This window comes from Antennarius striatus, chromosome 20, assembly GCF_040054535.1.
Source record: "Antennarius striatus isolate MH-2024 chromosome 20, ASM4005453v1, whole genome shotgun sequence".
Classification (NCBI taxonomy): Eukaryota; Metazoa; Chordata; class Actinopteri; order Lophiiformes; family Antennariidae; genus Antennarius; species Antennarius striatus.
The window spans coordinates 8,960,219-8,979,121 of NC_090795.1; the positions used below are offsets into that span (position 1 = coordinate 8,960,219).

Sequence of the window (18,903 nt, forward strand, 5' to 3'; positions counted from 1 at the left end):
TAAAATGAATACAGAGACAACCAAGGGAGACTCACATGTTCTAACATAGAAACATGGTCTGACTAGCGACCAACATAAAGAACCCAGACTGGAGAGCAGAAAAAATGTGGGGGTTTTTTGCTGGTGGATCTAAATAAAACGTACAATACTGGCCACAGTTGAACTCATTGATAATTTGATCTGTAAAAACATAATTGGGAACAAATGTGGTAATGTTATTAATTTGAGCATGAAGCACTTCATTCCACCCACATATGAACTCATTGAACTGCAATTAGTTTCAGTTTCTTCATATTCAATTTTAATTTGTGATTGAGGAAAATTCTACAGATTAACAATTAATACAATAATCATCTGAAAGTACAGCAAAGATGTGTGTAACAACAAATACATTAACAAACTAGAAAAAACTTAATCACCAATAATGTTTGCTGTAATATTCTAACCAGATGAATTCTGAACCAAACAAATGCAGGTGCTGATGGACCATATCTTTTAAAATCATAACTTTTGCATCAAAAATCCTACACGTCAGAAGATTTGGCCAACATGTATCATCAAATAGTATTGGAGTGGAGGCATCTATCCTCATAAGTGTGGCAGACTGCTGATCTGTGATTGATCATACACACACACAGCACACACAAAAACCAAAGTCTAATTCCCTGCTGTCTTTTCGTACACATTCCAAGTACAGCCCTTGCAGTAGAAAAATGACAAATCTTGGCACAATCAAACTCATTAAAATACAAACAAGCTGCTGTGTCAATAAAAGCACACCAAGCCAAGCTGTAGTTTTCACACACACATGCACACACACACACACACACACACACACACACACGCACCGATGGCTACATGATCAATCTTGGCAGACAAATTCAACGCAGACCATCAACGGGTTCGACTGCCTGTCATCTGCAGTGGACTCACACTTCAAGCCTGGAAGTTGTTTTCTGAAGGAGCTCCAGTTACCCAGCAGGTAGAGTTTGGCTCAAACATCAGGATTCAATTAAAATGTAAATTCTCACTAAGCTGATAAACGTGAACAACAGGGCTCTCAGTTCCTCAGACGCCACAGAGGAGGCGCAGTTTTCCTTTGAGAATTGGGAACTGTTCTCTGGGACTGCAGGTGAGCAAAGAAGGCCAGCAGGCAAAGAGGGAAATTAATATAAGTTCAGACGTCGACAGGATTCAGGCCATTCGGAGGCCTTCACAGACTGGACTGGTCTCTGTTGTTTCATTCACTCTCTCTCACTTTTTCTTTTCTTCTGCACACTAACTATCTTGTGTGCATTGCAGGTCTTTGTCTGGTGCGCTGACAGCTCCCACAAAAACTCAGTCTGCTCTGCACCTGCGGATTTGAAGTTTTCCTACGAACTGTACAAACAGAGATATTGTTTGCAGAAAGCTGGCATACTTCTTTCGCTCATTGTAATATGAAAGAAATCACGTCAAGAAACCCAATATGCTGAAGGGCAAATTCAACACTTTGGAATGCTGAAAGTAGATAAGAATTCCTACATTTCTGCATGCATCTCCAGACCATTTCTTAAACCAACTCTCAGCTGGTTTCTGACTGTGTTGAAGCTGCAGCAATGGGATAGATGAATGTTTTGCTTCACATCCAGTGCTGAGGCAAGCCACAGGTCCACCAGGGAGAGAAACTTTCTAATTTTCACCATTCCGATCAAGCTAGGGGTGGATAAGAGTCACAGTCACTTACCTGGATGATAACTTTTCATTCACAGACATTCTATAGAATTTAAAATGCCAAACATATGACACCTGTAACCAATGACCTCCCCTTTAGGGAGAGAGCGCCACCTTGTGGGACAACAGATACAGGAGTCTTTATGGAATATACCCAGAAGAAAATAAATAATGATTATATCCAATACTTAAAAGGACAATCTGATACGGTGGCTGTCACATCATTATACTCAAACACAGGCCTGTCTGCACCTGGTACTCATCCGTCCCTCCTGACATTCAGACATCCTCACTTATCCTGTCATCACACAGATGCGGCGGCAGGCATGTCTCTGCCCTCTAGATAATATCTACAGTGGCAAGCCAAGGAGAAATGATGAACCTGCTTATCATGCTGCTGACACTTGATGTCGTTGACTGCCAGCACAGACCCCAATGTACCTGAAGAAAGCCACCTACGCTTGTAGGTCTTAAAAGCCTACTGCCTTCCCTTCATCTGATACTAGAAAATATGACCAGACCAATCATTAACCAGAATTTTCCTCATTACTATCCCTTTTTGTTTTTAATAAAAATGATCAAGTAATTGGAGCAACACAAAGCAATAAAGTCCTTTCTTCTAATACACTTGAGGGTTTTTGTGTAAAGTTTTTGTTCTCCCTGTGTCTGTGTGGGTTCTCTCTGGGTTCTTCAGCGTCCTTCCACCACCAAAAAACATGCAACTTAGGTGGATTGGTCACTTAAAATTTTCTGTGGGTGTGAATGTGTGCATGAATAGATATTTGTCTATTTTTGTGCAACTGTGATGGCAACTTGTCTAGAGTGTACCCCATCCTCGGCCTGAAGTCCCCTGGATAGGTACCACAGTAAATTTGCCACCTGGATTCAGAAGAGAGACGATTACTGATTTTAATATTCAAGAAAATGAATGAAAGAATGAATTGGCTTTTTTGGACCATGAAAAAATATTAGCGATAAAAGAAATACTTAGATCTTTTAATTTAAATAAAAATCAGAGGCAAAATATTCTAAGACACTGCAGTGTTCTCTGTAGCTGATATTACAATAAAAGATTATAAATGCTAATGTTTTACTTATTACTGGTGCAGGTGATTGAAATGAAGCAAATTTTATCTTTGTTGTGCAAAGTAGGGAAGGCCCACCCAAAGGGTTTCAAAATAAATCTAAAGGGCAGTGAGATGATTCATGGAGAAAGGAGATTAAAGTTCTAATGCATATTTCCCCTGAATGTTTCATAAAATTAGGTTTATGCAAAATGTATGAGAAATTCCTCATTGGGCTTCAAACAGGAGAAATTATTCACAACACAAACATCCGCAAAAAGATGAGACAAACAAAAAAGTTTCTCAATTTAAATGCATGCAACTAACAACATCTGACAGACGAATGCAGTGGAGTAAAAAGTAGATTTGTAGAATAAACGCAAGTAAAGCGTGGGCATAAAAATACTAGCTACGTTCAAGTTTTCATCATTGTAAGTTTGCATAGAACTGTTTGGAACCTTGAATCAAACCATTAACTGAAGTATAACAGAGCTAAAGAAAGAAAGAAATCATTTGTGTAAGAAATGAATCACATTTTCTTTGTCGTGTGTTTTGAGTTTGTGACAAAATTAAAAATTAAAAAGTTCAAAATGAAGCATTTTGTCCGGCTAGTGATGGGCATCCTCTTCTGAAATGACTTTTAGGTGGGGGTGAATCTATAACAGAAGTAGTTTGAGCATCATTTCCATCCTCACCCATGCCTGGAATGTGTTGAATTTAAAAGGATGCACACATCCACCGCACACATACCACCCTCAAATTACTCACCATGTGAGAAACACTGCACTTTTCTGAAAAAGGAAAGCACAGTCCATCTTTAATGAGACAACAAGGGTAATTGAGCCATCAGTTCTCTTTCTCAAACAGCCTTGGATTCTTCAGCAATCTTGAGAGGTTTTCAATGAATATCCTTTAGGAGAGAGTTGCATCAATTACACAGCTGCTTATACCAAGACATCATGACTAGCAAAGCACTTTATATGATGGATAGCTGCCTGTTTTCCAAAATGCAAATATTTCCGCTGAAAGCATCAATTACTCAAGGCAAAACAAGTGCACTGTACATGGGAGCGACAGACAGACCGCTTATCTGACTTAAATTCATGCATGAATCAACAAATGAGAGCTGTATTATTGATGGATTACTTTCATTTCATTGTTTATAGTGATATCTGAATAACAGCTTCAAAACAAGACAAAATAGAACCAAGAAAACACCTAGTTGATGGTTTATTTTGCCAGATGTCACAGTTGCCATGAGAAGATGATGTTAACTTTCACCCAGATGCAAATGTAAAAAACAAAAACAAAACCATACAAATACATATATATAATAAAAATGTTCACTTTGTTGTTCACCCTGTTGAACAAGGGTGAAACATTACATCTATGCATTGATACATAAAATATACAGTTGTTCATTTTCACATTTATTTTCATTCATCTCGTTTTTCTTCTCGCCCGACAAATCGTTTTATCTTACATTAATCTTGTATTCTATTCATTCATTCATTCATTCATTCATTCATTCATTTTCTTAGCAACTAATTCTTACAAGAGTCGGGGTGGGGTGGGGCGGGGGTTGCATATTCCATCTGATATTAAAGGGACAGTAAAGTTAATTTTAAGTGACATGTTATGAAAAATAGAAGAAAAAATAAATTTTATGTGTGTAGCATCCTCCCTTTGGTCAAAAAAGCTAAAAATCTGCGCCGCAGCAGCTTCCGCATTTAGTGGTCACGTGGGTGTCATAGGTCACTGGGGCCAAACATAGCTTAGAAATCATAAGAAACAATGGAATTCTAGACGCGATTAACACCAAAAGTATCATGGTTACCTGCGCGGTGAACGGTTGTGTCAACAGAACGGCAAAAAGACGCGACTTTCAAAAAAAATTCACTGTCCAATAGTAATAAATGGCGGTTAGCTCAATGCTAATATAATGGACAATCCCATTGACGGGCTAGCGCGTTAGCATTTTTAGCGCGATACCTTCCCAGAAGGTTTTCTAAAGAACGACAGGTCCTTGTCTTGTCGTCTTTTTGCTGTTGATGAATAACATATATGTCACTTAAAATTAACTTTATTGTCCCTTTAAGCATTAGCAGGATACTCCCTGGACAAGTCACTAGTTCTTGTATTGCTATTTCCTATGTAGTTTTTCTTTTTCTTCAATATGTTTTTTTTTTTTTGCATTCCTCCACTCCTGCATACTTCAATATAGAAACGTTGTTCAAAATTCGAATTTTTTTTAGCTCAGTGAGGACCCACACAAGTGTATTGTGTTTGTTCAAGGCGCACTGGAACCCGGGACCTTCTTGCTGTGAGGCAACAACCACCCCCTTGAGCCACCACCTTGTCCTCAATGTATTTAAGTCTATGAAAAAAGTCCATGGTGAACCACACGCCGGGACTTGTTAAGGCCCGGCTCGTTGGTATGCAGTCCGGTTTTGCAGCGGCGGGTAGCTGGGATATGAAAAATGAACGTCCTTGGCTGTGTATTCTACAACACATTCAACAAGAGTCCTGACCAATTGATCTTGATCGAGCCATATTATGTTTTTCCATCTGCAAGTCAAAAACCTTGCAACACATGCCAGTGTCAGGCTCTTGTCAGAATTAAAAAAAAGATGAAGTAAGAGACATCAATCAATACTAAAGCGGTAAAAGCGGCGCTGCTGCGTCAGACGCGCTGACGGACCAGCAACAGGTGCAGCGGCTCAACACCGTCAATAGCACAACACTGCCCTCTAGCGACGCGCCGCAGGTTCACCTCTGACTGAAGGTTCTAACCTAACGCGTCATGCTGTGAACGGTTCATTCCTCATAGGAGGCTGATGACTTTAATAGATATAGTATAAATGATCATGTACGGTTTCCGATGTTAATCAAATGCAACGCAATAACAATAATAATTACTAAATGTATGTACTCTAAATAGCACTGAAAACGATACAAAAAGGTTCATTTTGCACAAACTTAACCGTAAACCTTATGAACCAATTTGTAAGGTTAGATACTATGTCAAAGTTTATGGTTAAATCCCTGTGTGGCACAAAATGATAGTAAGTTTGATTTTCATTTTCTGCTTTTAAAAAGATTAAAAGGGGACTTGAGGAGAAAAATGTTACCAGTTTTTATTGCAAAAGTAATATGTCTGAAATATGACTACTGCTGTACGATAACAGTCAAAATGCAGCGGTGAGTATAAAGATCATAATGTTTTCCTAAAATGTTACATTAATAAGAAGGGAGTTCTTTTAAGTTTTGGGTATGAAGTGGCATTTTATTGAGAAAAAAATCAATATTTTATCAGCAGGAAATTTCCACTTGAGATGGGTGAAATGAAGAGGCAATTGTGCTGCATTTTGGTTAACGTAGAATCCGGATTGTTAGACACTTCACTCAAACTAGAAACTAATACTGCTCAGGAAGAGCCTCCGAGAAGGGATCCTTCTTCCAGGATAGACAAAAATACATACATGCCATGTGGAAAGAGTAGTTCAAAAAAATCACATGTAACGCCTAGAAATGTGGAATAAGATGAGCAGGAGATGACCCCTGCCTCCTTCAGCGGGACTGAACTTTGGAATGTTGGAATGGCGTCATCAGCACTGAGACTTGCAGTAGAAGAAACCTGCAGAAGAGGTGGCAAAACAGAGACACCTCAGAGGGAAGAGAGAATCAGTGATTATGGAGTAATATGAGAGGTGTGTAATCATATTAAAAATAAATGGGTAAGAGAATACTGCATGTAAGAAAAATGAGAAAATCAAACCAAAGGGAAAGAGAAAAGAGTGCTCTGTGTGTAAGGGGGGTCTCCCAGCAGCCTAAACCTAGGGCAATAACTAGAATTTACTCAGCATTCCGGGAGCAAAGTGCTCTGTTGGGGTAGTAGGACATTATCAGGTCACAGATATGCTGGGTTTTAACCAATGACAGCTTTAGAGGTCAGGAGGAAGATTTAATAAGTCAGTGTAGAACAGTCAACATAGAAATATGATCTCTTCTCCTGGCTTCTAGGTGACTCCAGAGTTTCTCACAGTTGAACTGGATTAATGCAGTCTAAAGTAATTATGTGGTTGTATAACCTGAGGTGCCTCTGATTGCTCAGGATGACTTGAATTATACTGCAACTGAAAAGGTTATCGTACATCCAGGATTTATTGTCTTTAAGACATTCCTGAAGTTTTACTACCTGATTTCGTGCTTTCTTATGATGTTGCTCAGGGGAAAAATGTAAAGAGTGAAGAGAGTGGGTCCTAAAACTGAAAATCTGTGCAACTCTTTAACTACCTTTATTTTGGAGTTAAGAGACATTTATATAAACCCAGAATCAGTTTAACAGGATTTAAACAAGATTGATGCAGTTCCTTTGATGTTCACCATGTCCTTCAGCCTCTGTAGTAAAATTTACTATCAATAGTATCACATGAAGCAACCAGGCCACTGTCAGGATGTGAGGTCATTAGTGAGTTTTACTAGTTCTGTTTCAGTGTTAAGATGCTTTAACGGTGAATTACACACTTCACTTCCATAATGACCATGAACGGAAAAAACATGTCATATTCTGAAACCACACTGTTGCTCATGTTCTACCACAGCACAGACAGTGTTCAAGTGACTTAACAGATGAAATAAGACAGTGACGCAAGCAAGACTAGAAACAACAGTTTAATACTGAAGATATATTTCCCCAAGACAAACAAAAAATGTGCTAAATCTCATAAGGTTACTGGATTTAAAGACAAACAGGACACAGTAAAGGCCTGGAACACTGGTTTAACTTGTCCATCTTCATTTTCATCATCACACTGCTGCTATTTGTGACGTTAAAGTTTAAAGTTCACATTTTGACACTGCAGCTTCATTGTTGCTTCTTTCAGACTGTTAAATCACAGGAAGGATTTCTGACAGGCAGTGACGGACGCTCCATTGTTTTTCATCACAGTACAAATGATTATCTTTAAAACATGTGACATCTGGATATTTTCAATTCAGATTCCCCCTTTAAGATTTTCCCAGAATACATTTTTACAGCATCAATTGTTTTTTTCAGTCTTTTTCCTCCATATTGTTCAGAAGCTGTACACACTATATTGAAGTGGATTATTTGAAAGCATAATTTTACAGTTATTCATGGATAACTTGAAATGCAGGGCCAGAAAAGCACAGTAATAACCTTTCCCAAAGCAATAAAATGCCAAAGTAAAAGAGTTTGTGATCTCTGTCTGTCTGTGGTTCATTAAAACAAAGATTACAAAGAACAGAAGATTTTACATTAAAATATATTTTTTGGTTAGTCTTCATTTTGCAGTGATTCTGGAGTAAGTCTAAATTTGACTTTTGACTTTGGAGCAACAGAATGGAAAGAAGCCTTGAAACAACCATCATGTTTGGAGCCGTAGCGCAAAGTTATGTGTGCATTTTTATTCTGAATTGTTTCGCATAATACATTTGATTTTCCTCAATTCAATTATCTACAACCACAACTTTGTGGACTTTTAACACATATAAATAAAAGGATTTATGTGTTTGCTGATTGCACAGAGCCTTACCTTTAAGCTGTTAAATAACAGCAGCAGACAAAATGCAGTAACAGCGTTCATCACTTTGTACTTGTTCGCTTCCATTCACAGATACAACAGACAATGCCTAATCTGTCAAGATCCACACTGTGATACATTTAACAGCTCCAGATATGCTATTACTGTCATTTTTTCAACCCAATTAGTGTGTTTGTTATCAAATAGTTCTCTCCACATACTTCATCTTAAACGTGTGCATTAATGAAACATGGAAAAGTCAGTGTTAAGACGTTGAAACACTAAATGCTCACAACACACTCCCTGATGATTGTACTAATTACCCTCTTGGCACCGTGATTATCCTGACGCAGACTGTTACATGTTCAGAACTGTGTATGTAGGCAAACTGAGTACTGATCTGTGTATGTGTGTGTCGTCACATTAAAACTCTTAAAACTAGAGATTTTTCCCGCCTGGTGGTCCTTGTTTCTAATTATTCTAAATATTTCATACTAGTTCAGATTCTAACATCAAATTATTTTGTTTTGCTGTGTGAAGGTCTGTGAAAGGAAGCGACCTCAGGTGTACAGAAGGTAAATTAATCCAAATTCATCTAAAAGCTGATTTTAGGCCTGTCAAACAGCGGGCCTTACAGCCCTGTAGCCTCTCACACAGACTCAGCCAACAAGTCCAGAGCCTTGCTTACCGCTCCTGACAAACACCTCGCATGAATGGGTGAATTTTGACGTTTGTTGTGAAACTAATTGAGTGGTCAGTCAGAAAAAAAAAGAAAAGGTGCGATGTAAAACCCGTCAATTTAGCATTTATTAACGTGGATCTGGACCGACTCTTTCTCAGCTGATCAGGCTGGGAGGACGTTTTTGGATCCTGACTGAGGCACACAGGCTTTCCATCGATTATTGCCAAACTTGTCAGCTGACCGCATTTTTTAAAAACAATTAAAAGTAGAAAAAAAAAACTTTGTAGCAAAAACCACCAAGCGCACACACACACACACACACACACACACACACACACACACACCCACACACACACACACACACACACACACACGCACACACACACATACTTGCATCCAAATAAACATCAGCTCTCATGTGAAGAGCGTTAGGCTGGCAACGATCACTGAGGTTCAATGTCGGAAGGCAGTGCATGGAAAAGGCAAACTGGCGTCTAGGACTTCACTGGGCGGACCTGCTCTCTGACACGGACTCGCTCTGGCCGACAGGGCCATCTTGCTGATGGACTTGTGTGGGGACAGACGGTGTGTAAGGGGGCGGGGCTTCATTTAAGCTACTGGAGTCTCGTCCATCAGAAATGAGAGGCGTGTGGTGGGAGGGGCAGGAAGCAGTATCCTCTTCACCATGAGCACACTCGCTGTAAGGTGGGGGCTTGAGACCATCCTCTGAAACAAAAGAAAACGGGTCAAATGGTTCAACAGCCAGAATTCACAGTGAGTATGATGTTGAATAAGCTTCAATATTTCTGTCCAAATAATTCATCTGATTGTCAACATGTTAACAAAACATTTAAGGTGCACAAGATAATGGTGCAGGCAAAAAAGCCTTGTCTGGACCAAATGTGCCAGCAAAAAACCTGCATACGTAAAAATGGCGTCTTTAAAAGTCCACACCAATGAAGGAATTTTTTATAAATATTAACATTTGAATGAGAAAAAAAAAGCACAGTTTTCAAAAATACCCGGAAGAATGACTGGGAATAAAGGAAATTATCAATGTGCTTGCGACAGAATTTATATTTCAAAATCAGTAAATAAAGCTGGTGTCAAAAAGAAATCTGCCTGTTTTAATAGCCTGCTAAGTCTATGACTTTTTTTTCTTTATTAGTTTTGCTTCTGTGAACACATCTAAAAAATAATTATTCAAATCAGATTTAAAAAGCAGTTTAATGAGTGTAATCAGATCAAGTTAAGCTTATTGCGACTCAATGTTTATGCTTGCTTTTTCACCACTCTGCTTTTCTGCTCTCTTTCCCCTTCACAATTTCCCAAAATAACATTATTCTCACAACAGTATTCCCGGCTTCTGGATTGTAATCATTCTTTTTCCTGTACGTGGGGAGTCAGAGACATTTCATAAGCACACGTATCAGGAAAAGTATCAATTGAATTGAATGACAACAGAGAGATTAAGCTGTTGAGATGTTCTAAATGTTGTTTTTAGATACTTTTGTTTCCTTCATGCTAGATGTTCGTACATGTGTGAGATTATTTAAACCAGAGGGGACTAACTATGCTGGAGCTGATGTGCACATTACAAAATAAATAACCACAGATGTGGGATAAAGAGATATAACTTGGGGACTAAGAAATTTATAATTGATCACCATGGGCCGCTGGTGTTTTCTTTAATAAATCTCTAATGGCAGCTGAGATTTTTCAGATTAAAGGAAGGGAAAAGCATTTTCTTTAAAAGCACAACTTCGTATTCTCCTAATACAAATGTAAATTGAGTTGCACTGCAGATCTTCTCTGAGTGACTGTGCTCTTTGTGGCAGTAAAATTAAATATTACAGGATTTATAAAGCAGGAGCAGGATAAAGGTGTGGTTCTGTGCTTTGTGTATGCATTACCACCGGAGACGGCTTCATATGGTGGGGGCATGTCCAGCTGGGAGAAAGAGGCAGCTGGTGGGAGAGTGGTGGATGGCTCCTCTACGGACAGGTCATCCTGGAGACCATACCAGCTGGGCCAGACGGAGGTTTGCTGAAAAGGAAGGAGTCACAAAGTGATTCATACAGACAAAGGAAGAGCCCTGATTAATGCAGAGTTGGGCTGTATGCATATGTATGTATACAGGTAGTCCTCAACCTACGAACACAATTGGTTCCAAGCTCCTGTTCGCAAGCTGAAATGTTCGTAAGTCGTTATGTACTAAATTTCAATCTATAATCGCCTTTTGAGGTCTTATATTATTCCCTGTCAGCCACATTCTATTCCAAAACATGAGAAAGATAGGGCTTTTAACACATCTAATTTAGCGCTTTTAAATGTCAGGTCTTTGGTGGGGAAATCCTTTTTAATCAAAGATTTTATTACTAGAGTAGAGTAGAGAGTAGAGCAGAGTATAACTTTATTGATCCCTTAAGGCAGTTCCGCCAGGGAAATTAAAATCTCCGTCACACACAGCGAGTACACAAAAAAACAAAAAAAGCATACAGAACGCACCAGCGCGTAGAAAGTAGTACCAACATCAAATAGAAAGAGTAATAAATAACCTATCAAGGATATACAAATACAAAATCATAAATAGGCATTGAAAAAAAACAACAACACAGGCCTAGTTAGGCACTGGTAGAGTGAAATGTCTATAGTGTTTGCATTGTTTTTGGTGCATTGTTTGTTTCATCCTACTAAGCACAAGCTTGATTTATGTTTTTAACAGAAACTTGGTTAGGACAAGATAACAGTGCAGCAGTTCTTATTGAGTCAACCCCGGCAAACTACAGTTTCATGAGTGAAGTTAGAATGCATAAGAAAGGAGGAGGGGGTCGCCATTCTGTTCAATAACAATCTCCAGTGCAAGAAAATATCCTTTGGGAAGTTTGATTCTTTTGGATATGTTGCTCTTCGGTCAAAACTATTTACAGACCTCCTAAATACAACACAGAGTTTATTGATGACTTTTCCAAGATGTTGTCTATTGTGTGCATTGAACATGCCTTTGTTGTTTTAGTGGGTGATTTTAACATTAATGTTGATAATATGTAAGATGGAAATGCTAAAGAACTCTTGAACCTCCTGGACAATTTTGGGCTTTCTCAGCATGTAACAGATTGCACACATAACAAGGGGCATACACTGAATCTAATTATTTCCAAAGGTTTCAATATTTCGGAGCTAGTGGTGACTGATATTGCCCTTTCTGATCATTACTGTGTTACATTTAAAACAACCACCTTCAAGTCAGGAAAAAGCCCCCGCTGGAGAAATGCCACGCTGGTTAAGGCCCAAAAAAAGAGTTTGTAGACAAGCAGAGGGAAGGTGGCGCAAAACCAAACTCCAGGTTCATTACGACATCTACAAAGACAGTCTTCTTATCTACAACCAGGAACTGAAAAATGCAAGACAATCATTTTTCTCAGAGGTTATCAATAGACACAGTAATAATGCTCACACACAGTTTTCTGTTGTAGACAGACTGACAAACCCCAAAGCATCAGTCCCTTCTGAGCTGCATCCCAACAAGTCATGCAATGACTTTGCAGCATTTTTGACAGATAAAATATTACAAATTAGACAAAAAGTAAGCGGCTCTCTCTCAGAAAAAATCACAATGTCACTTATGCAATCTTGTTCTCTAGTTTATCTTGAGCATTTTAACCATCTAGACCACACAACTTGGAAAGAAACAGTTTTAAAGTTAAAATCCACAATATGCTGCCTTCATATGCTGCCTTCAAAATTTTTCAAAAATGTTTTGAACTGCATTGCTCCTAAAGTATTACTCATAGTGAATAATTCTCTACAACCAGGGCAGTTTCCCCAGGCCTTAAAAACTGCAAAAATCAAACCACTTCTAAAAAAGTCCAACCTGGATGCTTCAACAATAGTAACTACAGGCCCGGATCAAATCTTACATTTTTGGAAAAAATCATTGAATGGGCTATTTTTCAACAGATCACAGTTTTATGATGCAATGTAGCCAGGCAATTGATTCGCTGTGGCGACCCCAGAAGGGAAAAGCCGAAAGGAAAAGAAGAAGAAATTTTTATGATGCAGAACATTCTCTTTAATGCATTTTAGTCTGGATTTCGACCACACCACAAATGCAAGTTCCTTTAAAGTGTGGCAGCATTTAAAAGGCGAATAAACATGCTTCCAAGACCTATTGTTAAAGCAAAGAAACAATTTCACAAATTTCCTTACGTTCTGTTTTAAGTTTATAAGCAGAGGCACAGAAATGACTTGACATAGGAGTTGGTAAAACATTTAGAATATCAATTTAATGCAGAACTAACAGAATTGTGTTCTGAATGGCATAACTGGGGCTTGTTCTACACCATAATCCATGTTTTAAGTCTGCATTTGTACAAAAGAAAACTGAATTAGTCAAATACAACAGTCAATATGAAAACAGTACTAACAATAATAACGTATTTACTCAGCTGGTTTTATTGAATACATCACCAGACAAGAAACTGTTAGATAGTGACAATACAAGACTTTTGCATTTGCCCCTGAAGGTTTTCACTATGTTTTTCAAAAGTATGATGCTTCTATACTCCTTCAATAACACCAAATACATGTTATAAGAGTACTGTAACAAACTTGAGAATTTTTGTGTCATGACAAACAAAATCAAAACGCAGACAGAAGCACAAACATCACTTGACTTACAAAACTTGTGTAAAGTCACTGATGTCTCCACTACTGGATTAAACAGTCTATGCAGATGTGGACAGACCACAGCTGTAATAATGTATGGATGTGTGGACAGACAGATGTAATCCTATAGCCCCTTTGGCAAGGGTGCATTATTCTTGGGAAATATTGAGACATTGGCATTATCAGGCTGCGTCTATTCTGTACATAGATATATTTTGCTGACCAGTGAGGAAAGTTTTCACTCCGAACCTGATGAACGAGTCAACCCATGAAGTCGTTTACACTAAATGTTGGAGAGTGGAGTCTGCTGTTGGTTCAAACAAACAGGTGGGGGTTGGGTATGTATCTCAGTACCAAACATGATCAAAGATGAGCCTGTAATGTCACATATCTATCACAAATAAATCACAAAGAACTGAAATGAATGTAATTATTCTCCTTGCATAAAGAAGAAGTAAAAAGCACAGCCAGAGTTCCTCGGATGACCACAGATTGAGCGCTATGCTTCTTACCCGTGCTAGAAAAATAATAGCAACAGTAGCAGGAAGACGGCAGACAGATCTCTAGATCCTTTGCCCTCCTGCTATCCTCGGTGTGATAAGATCGTGATAAGGCAACACGAAGCACAGACAGACACTGCCAAATTCTAAGTAGTTACTGCACATATAATAATCAACAAACATGACGTTTTTTAAACTGATCCTCACAGTTAAGTGACAAGTCTGATGACTTGTTGCATCTCTGCAGCATGGGGTCATAGAAGATGTGCATTCAAAAATATAAAAAGTTAAAATCTGTAGTCATGAAGAACGGGGTCAGAACAAATGAATAATTAACTATCTATCTCTTTCATTTCTCTCTAGGGCCATACATCAAATGTTTCTCCTTACAACTGTTCCAAAATCAACTTTCAGCTGTGTTTAAATGAGACGATTCAATTTAGCAAGCGACGCTAGATCAAGCCCCTGCTCTATTATCTCTGATAGCTCAGATAGCACACAGGATGTTAAGAAATCCTAGGTCAAAATCTTCAGAAATTCTCTGTTCCCACTTCTTAGGGGCATTTCCTGTTGCACAGATTTTACAAACAATGCTAAAAATAACACTGTTTATAGCCCCTAAGTGGATATATAAATAAAAAACAGTGAAGCTCAAGATTAGCAAGAAATAAATAAAGACTTCACCTTCATGTGGCTGTAATAACTAGTAGGGGATCAACAGAAGGACGTAAGTGTCAGGGGTAACGTTACAGAAACCTGTTTCAGATAGTTTACAGAAACTGTTGTGGGAATGTTTGAATCACAAAAAGATCGATTCCAGGTGTTATAAAGGGACAAGAAAGCAGATGAGCGCTGGGAGAACCACAACCATGATGACAGTCTAAAACCAGCGGACACACAGACGAAAGGCAACGCATCATTCACATAAATAAACTTTCTGATAAAAAGTATTAGTTTTAAATATTGACTTGTCACTTTGGACTGGTCCTGTATACATTGGGCAAAGAAACAAAAATGGTCAGCTGCCCTCGTCCTGTCCACCAGACATTAGTCAATGCTCACTCAAAGCAAATACGCAAACAAAGCAACATGGAGAACACAGGCACCAATAGAGATCTACAGATCATCCAGAGTAGCTCATACCTAAAAATAATGCCGTGTCTATTTAGGTATTATTACTTCACTGAAATTATTGTGACTTTATATAAAGAGACAAAAATAAAGTGTGAGTGTACATATGTATATTATAAAATATTTATATACTATTAATAAAATACAGTATATATAAAATATATAATATATTTTTATATGTAATAACCAATTGAATATATACTGTATAATATATTAATAAAGGTGCTTGCATTTAGAGACCAGACCAGGCTTCTGAGGTCTAGAAGTTTGCAGTCTAAGAAATAGCTAAAATGACCAAAAAAATTCAGGCCTCTTTGAGATGTCTCACGCTTGTGAAAGCCATTTTTGTAATAATAAAATCTCCCTTTTCACACTGCTGTGGGGGGGTGGAAGGGTTCTCAGTCTGGAACCTAAAAGTCCACGGGTGCTTAGAGATTCAGCAAGTTACGAAACACACAGTAAAAGGCCATCGCAGTTGTTTAATGACTCAAGCCACATAAATGACCTTAAATAAGAGATTTAAAAAATTATTCATGTGGAAAAAACGGATGTTTTCAAATGTAGATAAGATTAAAAAGCAGTAGGCAAGCAGGCTTTGTCCGCAAACCAATCTACTCCCATCCGAGACTTGTCTGATGTTTGCACTAAAAAATATCACATGCATGGTTGAAATTTTACAAACCCGCTTTAAAAAGTGCTCGATGACATACTGATCATACTTTCTAATTGAACACATTTCAGTGCTGTGACTTGCACTGCCAGACTACTGGTGTAAAGAAGTTAAACGAACTTAAAAGCAAAAAGGAAGCCAAGAGGTAGATAGAGAGTTGTCTAATGCACATCTGTCGTTAATGTCAACTCAACAGGAAGTCTAATTGGAAGCTAACAGAGTGAATACAGAGAGCAAACAACTCCATTACAAAAATATAACACAACTGTGACCTTATTTGACTCCCTCGTTCCAGGCCTACAAACAGTTCAGAGAATAAGACTGAACTTTGCTTACCGTGTGTCGACGCTTACGTGGGCCAAAAAAAAAAAAAACTAAAGCAGCAACAGAAAACAATGCAAATTTCTTAAACAGTAACAATAACGACACAGACTTAAACTTGAATGCAACGTTATTTAAAGGATCTTGGTATGCGTCAGAATCAACCTAGTTCACACACCATCACAACAGCAGCCCAGTTTGTTTAAATATGGCATGGCTAATACCTGACGACAGTGTGAGTGAGTTAGTGAAATCCCAGTAAATCCTCAAAAATGTAGCCTTACCATCAAAAGAAAAGAAGAGAAAATGTGATGCATGTGGTAAGCCAGTTATCTGTTAGTAATGCCACCTTTGAAATTGCCCCATACAGCATGACATCTAAATAAAATAATAGTGGGTGTTCGAGGCCTTGATTAGATTTTTTCAAGTTTAATAAAAGTTTCCACAGAGACTGACAATCACAACTATGGAATACTAATCTGACTGCTTTCCTGTTAAACTAATAACTTTCTGTCCGTGGCAGAAACTGAAGATTATTGATAAGCACCTTAAATATTATTTTAAAAAATAGCTTGAGAAACCAGTTTTGAAACACACATTCCTATATTTGAATGAAAAAAACATGAATTGGTAATTCCAGTACTCATGTGTATCCAGCAGACAAACAATCACCATTCAAGTTGATTTCTCATTTTAATGCGTGATGATCAATCTCTATGGTAACTGATCTCGACCAGTGCTTGTAGGATATGTAGGTTCTGATCCTTGAGGTCGCCCAAATTTGGAGACATTCTGGATTGAATTTCTTCATCGGTTCTTTATGTCAGCTGCTAAATACTATCAAATCCCCCTGCTGCAGGTCACACACACACACACACACACACACACACTGTCAAAACATCTCAAAGCCTGTCCTGTCCTGTCCTGTCCTGCCTCCTTGGTCCATTATTGTAAGATCTTGATTTGGTCCATTCAGTATCTGTACAGCCAGTTAAGATGGGCAACTATAATAAGCCCCTATTACACCTCTGGTATTTATGAAATGTGGGGGGGGGGGGAGACAAAAAATCGGTTAAATAGAATCGAATAAAATAGAATATAACAGAATAGAATAGAATACCTTTTAATGTCATCACACACAAGTGTACAAAGAAATACTTGTGCAAAGGACAGAGGCTTTGGATTAAGCGTAATGTGTCTGTCCATTGTTGAGTTCCAAATGTAGAGGGTGTGAGTGTTGGTGTGAATGTGTGTGTTTGCACTTACACTTTGTCTCTCACACATCTGATGCAGATAGGCCCTTCCTCCGACAATAACTATCTGGGCGTTGCGTGGGTTGCTGAGGTATGCTGCTAGCTGCCTTTGTCTTGATCGGTACCAGCAAACATAGAAGAATATCTTTATGATGATGAAAATAATCACAACTCTGTGGAGCAGAAAGAAGAAAGGGATTGGAACGGGATGTTTCCAAGAGGTTGAAGTGAACATAAATAATAAATTGCACTTACATGTACCAGTAAAGCTCCATTTTAGTAATCAATCGATCACCGAACAGAGGCTCCTACAGCTGAAACAATCCGTGGCTAAAAACCACAACCTGTCCTGAAAACAGGAAAGATACGGATTTAAATTTCCCCAACAGTCACTTGTATTTCCATCGCTTTAACTACAATAAGGTCATAACAGCTGTCCTCTCAAATAAAGTATTAAAATTAACACATTTCACTTTCAGCTTGGTTGAAACCACTGTAACTTGAAACATATGGTAAGTAGCACGCAGCTATTCCTCTGGCTTAGCTAACAAACTCATCTACACGCAAACACAACAGAGGGATTTTCAACCTACCTTATGACGACAACTTGAAGCTCTGCGTTAGCTGGAAAGGTGTGTCATTAACGTTACCTTCAATGTCTCAGGTTGTGGTGGGGAAAAAAAAGTTAGAGCTCCATGTACTAGATGAGGCTAAGGCTAGTGTAGCTATGCTAACGTAAAACAGGCCCCAGCAGTACGCGACACACTAGTTACCGACACCATGAACAAAACCTGCCAAGATCAACCTTCTTGTAGATATGCTAACCTGTAATTACATACAGCGTAACTAGCTGGTTACGACACAGTTATAAAGCACAGAAGTACCAAAACGCGTCTCACGTCGCCTCGCCCAGCTGGCGCAAACACGCGTCTGCTCCTAACATACTTATGCTGTGTTCAGAACTGTACGGAATTTGGAAAATTACACATGCAACCAATTTGACACCGTCACCTGAATGCGTTGTAGAATTCGATTTTTCCCTCAGAAACTTACGCAGGTAATTAATACGGTCATAATCATAGCGTCACCGGTTGTGACTATCAATACTATAACGAACGGTACTTTATTAAATTCAATGAGTAAATTATTGTGATATATGCATTTATATGTGTAAGAGGTCTACTTTGGTGTCCAAGTTCAATTGTTTACAAAACAAATGGTACTAACTGATAGGTCCCACTAGTCTATTCCAGCCTTATTGATTTGAACATGAATGGTTATTGATTAATTATCAGTTTATCCACATAGATTTGTTATGAATGCAGCATCAACATGCCTGATATCGTTAACCACAG

General features: G+C 38.4%; 1 protein-coding gene across 1 annotated transcript; it reads right to left on the reverse strand.

Annotated features, from left to right (window-relative positions):
• Positions 1-7,433: 7,433 nt before the first annotated feature.
• On the reverse strand, positions 7,434-18,491 carry si:dkey-118j18.2 (uncharacterized). Its single transcript, XM_068343863.1, has 5 exons — positions 18,142-18,491; positions 17,804-17,897; positions 17,562-17,721; positions 10,919-11,051; positions 7,434-9,731 (listed from the first exon to the last, which is right to left on the reverse strand). Exons 2-5 carry the CDS (start codon positions 17,821-17,823, stop codon positions 9,508-9,510), a joined length of 537 nt encoding a protein of 178 aa, XP_068199964.1. The 5' UTR covers positions 17,824-17,897; positions 18,142-18,491; the 3' UTR covers positions 7,434-9,507.
• Between the last annotated feature and the right edge of the window lie 412 nt (positions 18,492-18,903).

Bases quoted from the DNA above. Each gene is read 5' to 3' on its own strand.
- si:dkey-118j18.2 (XM_068343863.1), bottom strand. From the start codon at position 17,823: ATGGAGCTTTACTGGTACAT. The intron at 17,722-17,803 runs GTAAGTGCAATT...TCTGCTCCACAG, and splicing joins ATGGAGCTTTACTGGTACAT to AGTTGTGATTATTTTCATCA. The intron at 11,052-17,561 runs GTAAGTGCAAAC...CTTCCTTTTCAG, and splicing joins AGATGTGTGAGAGACAAAGT to CAAACCTCCGTCTGGCCCAG.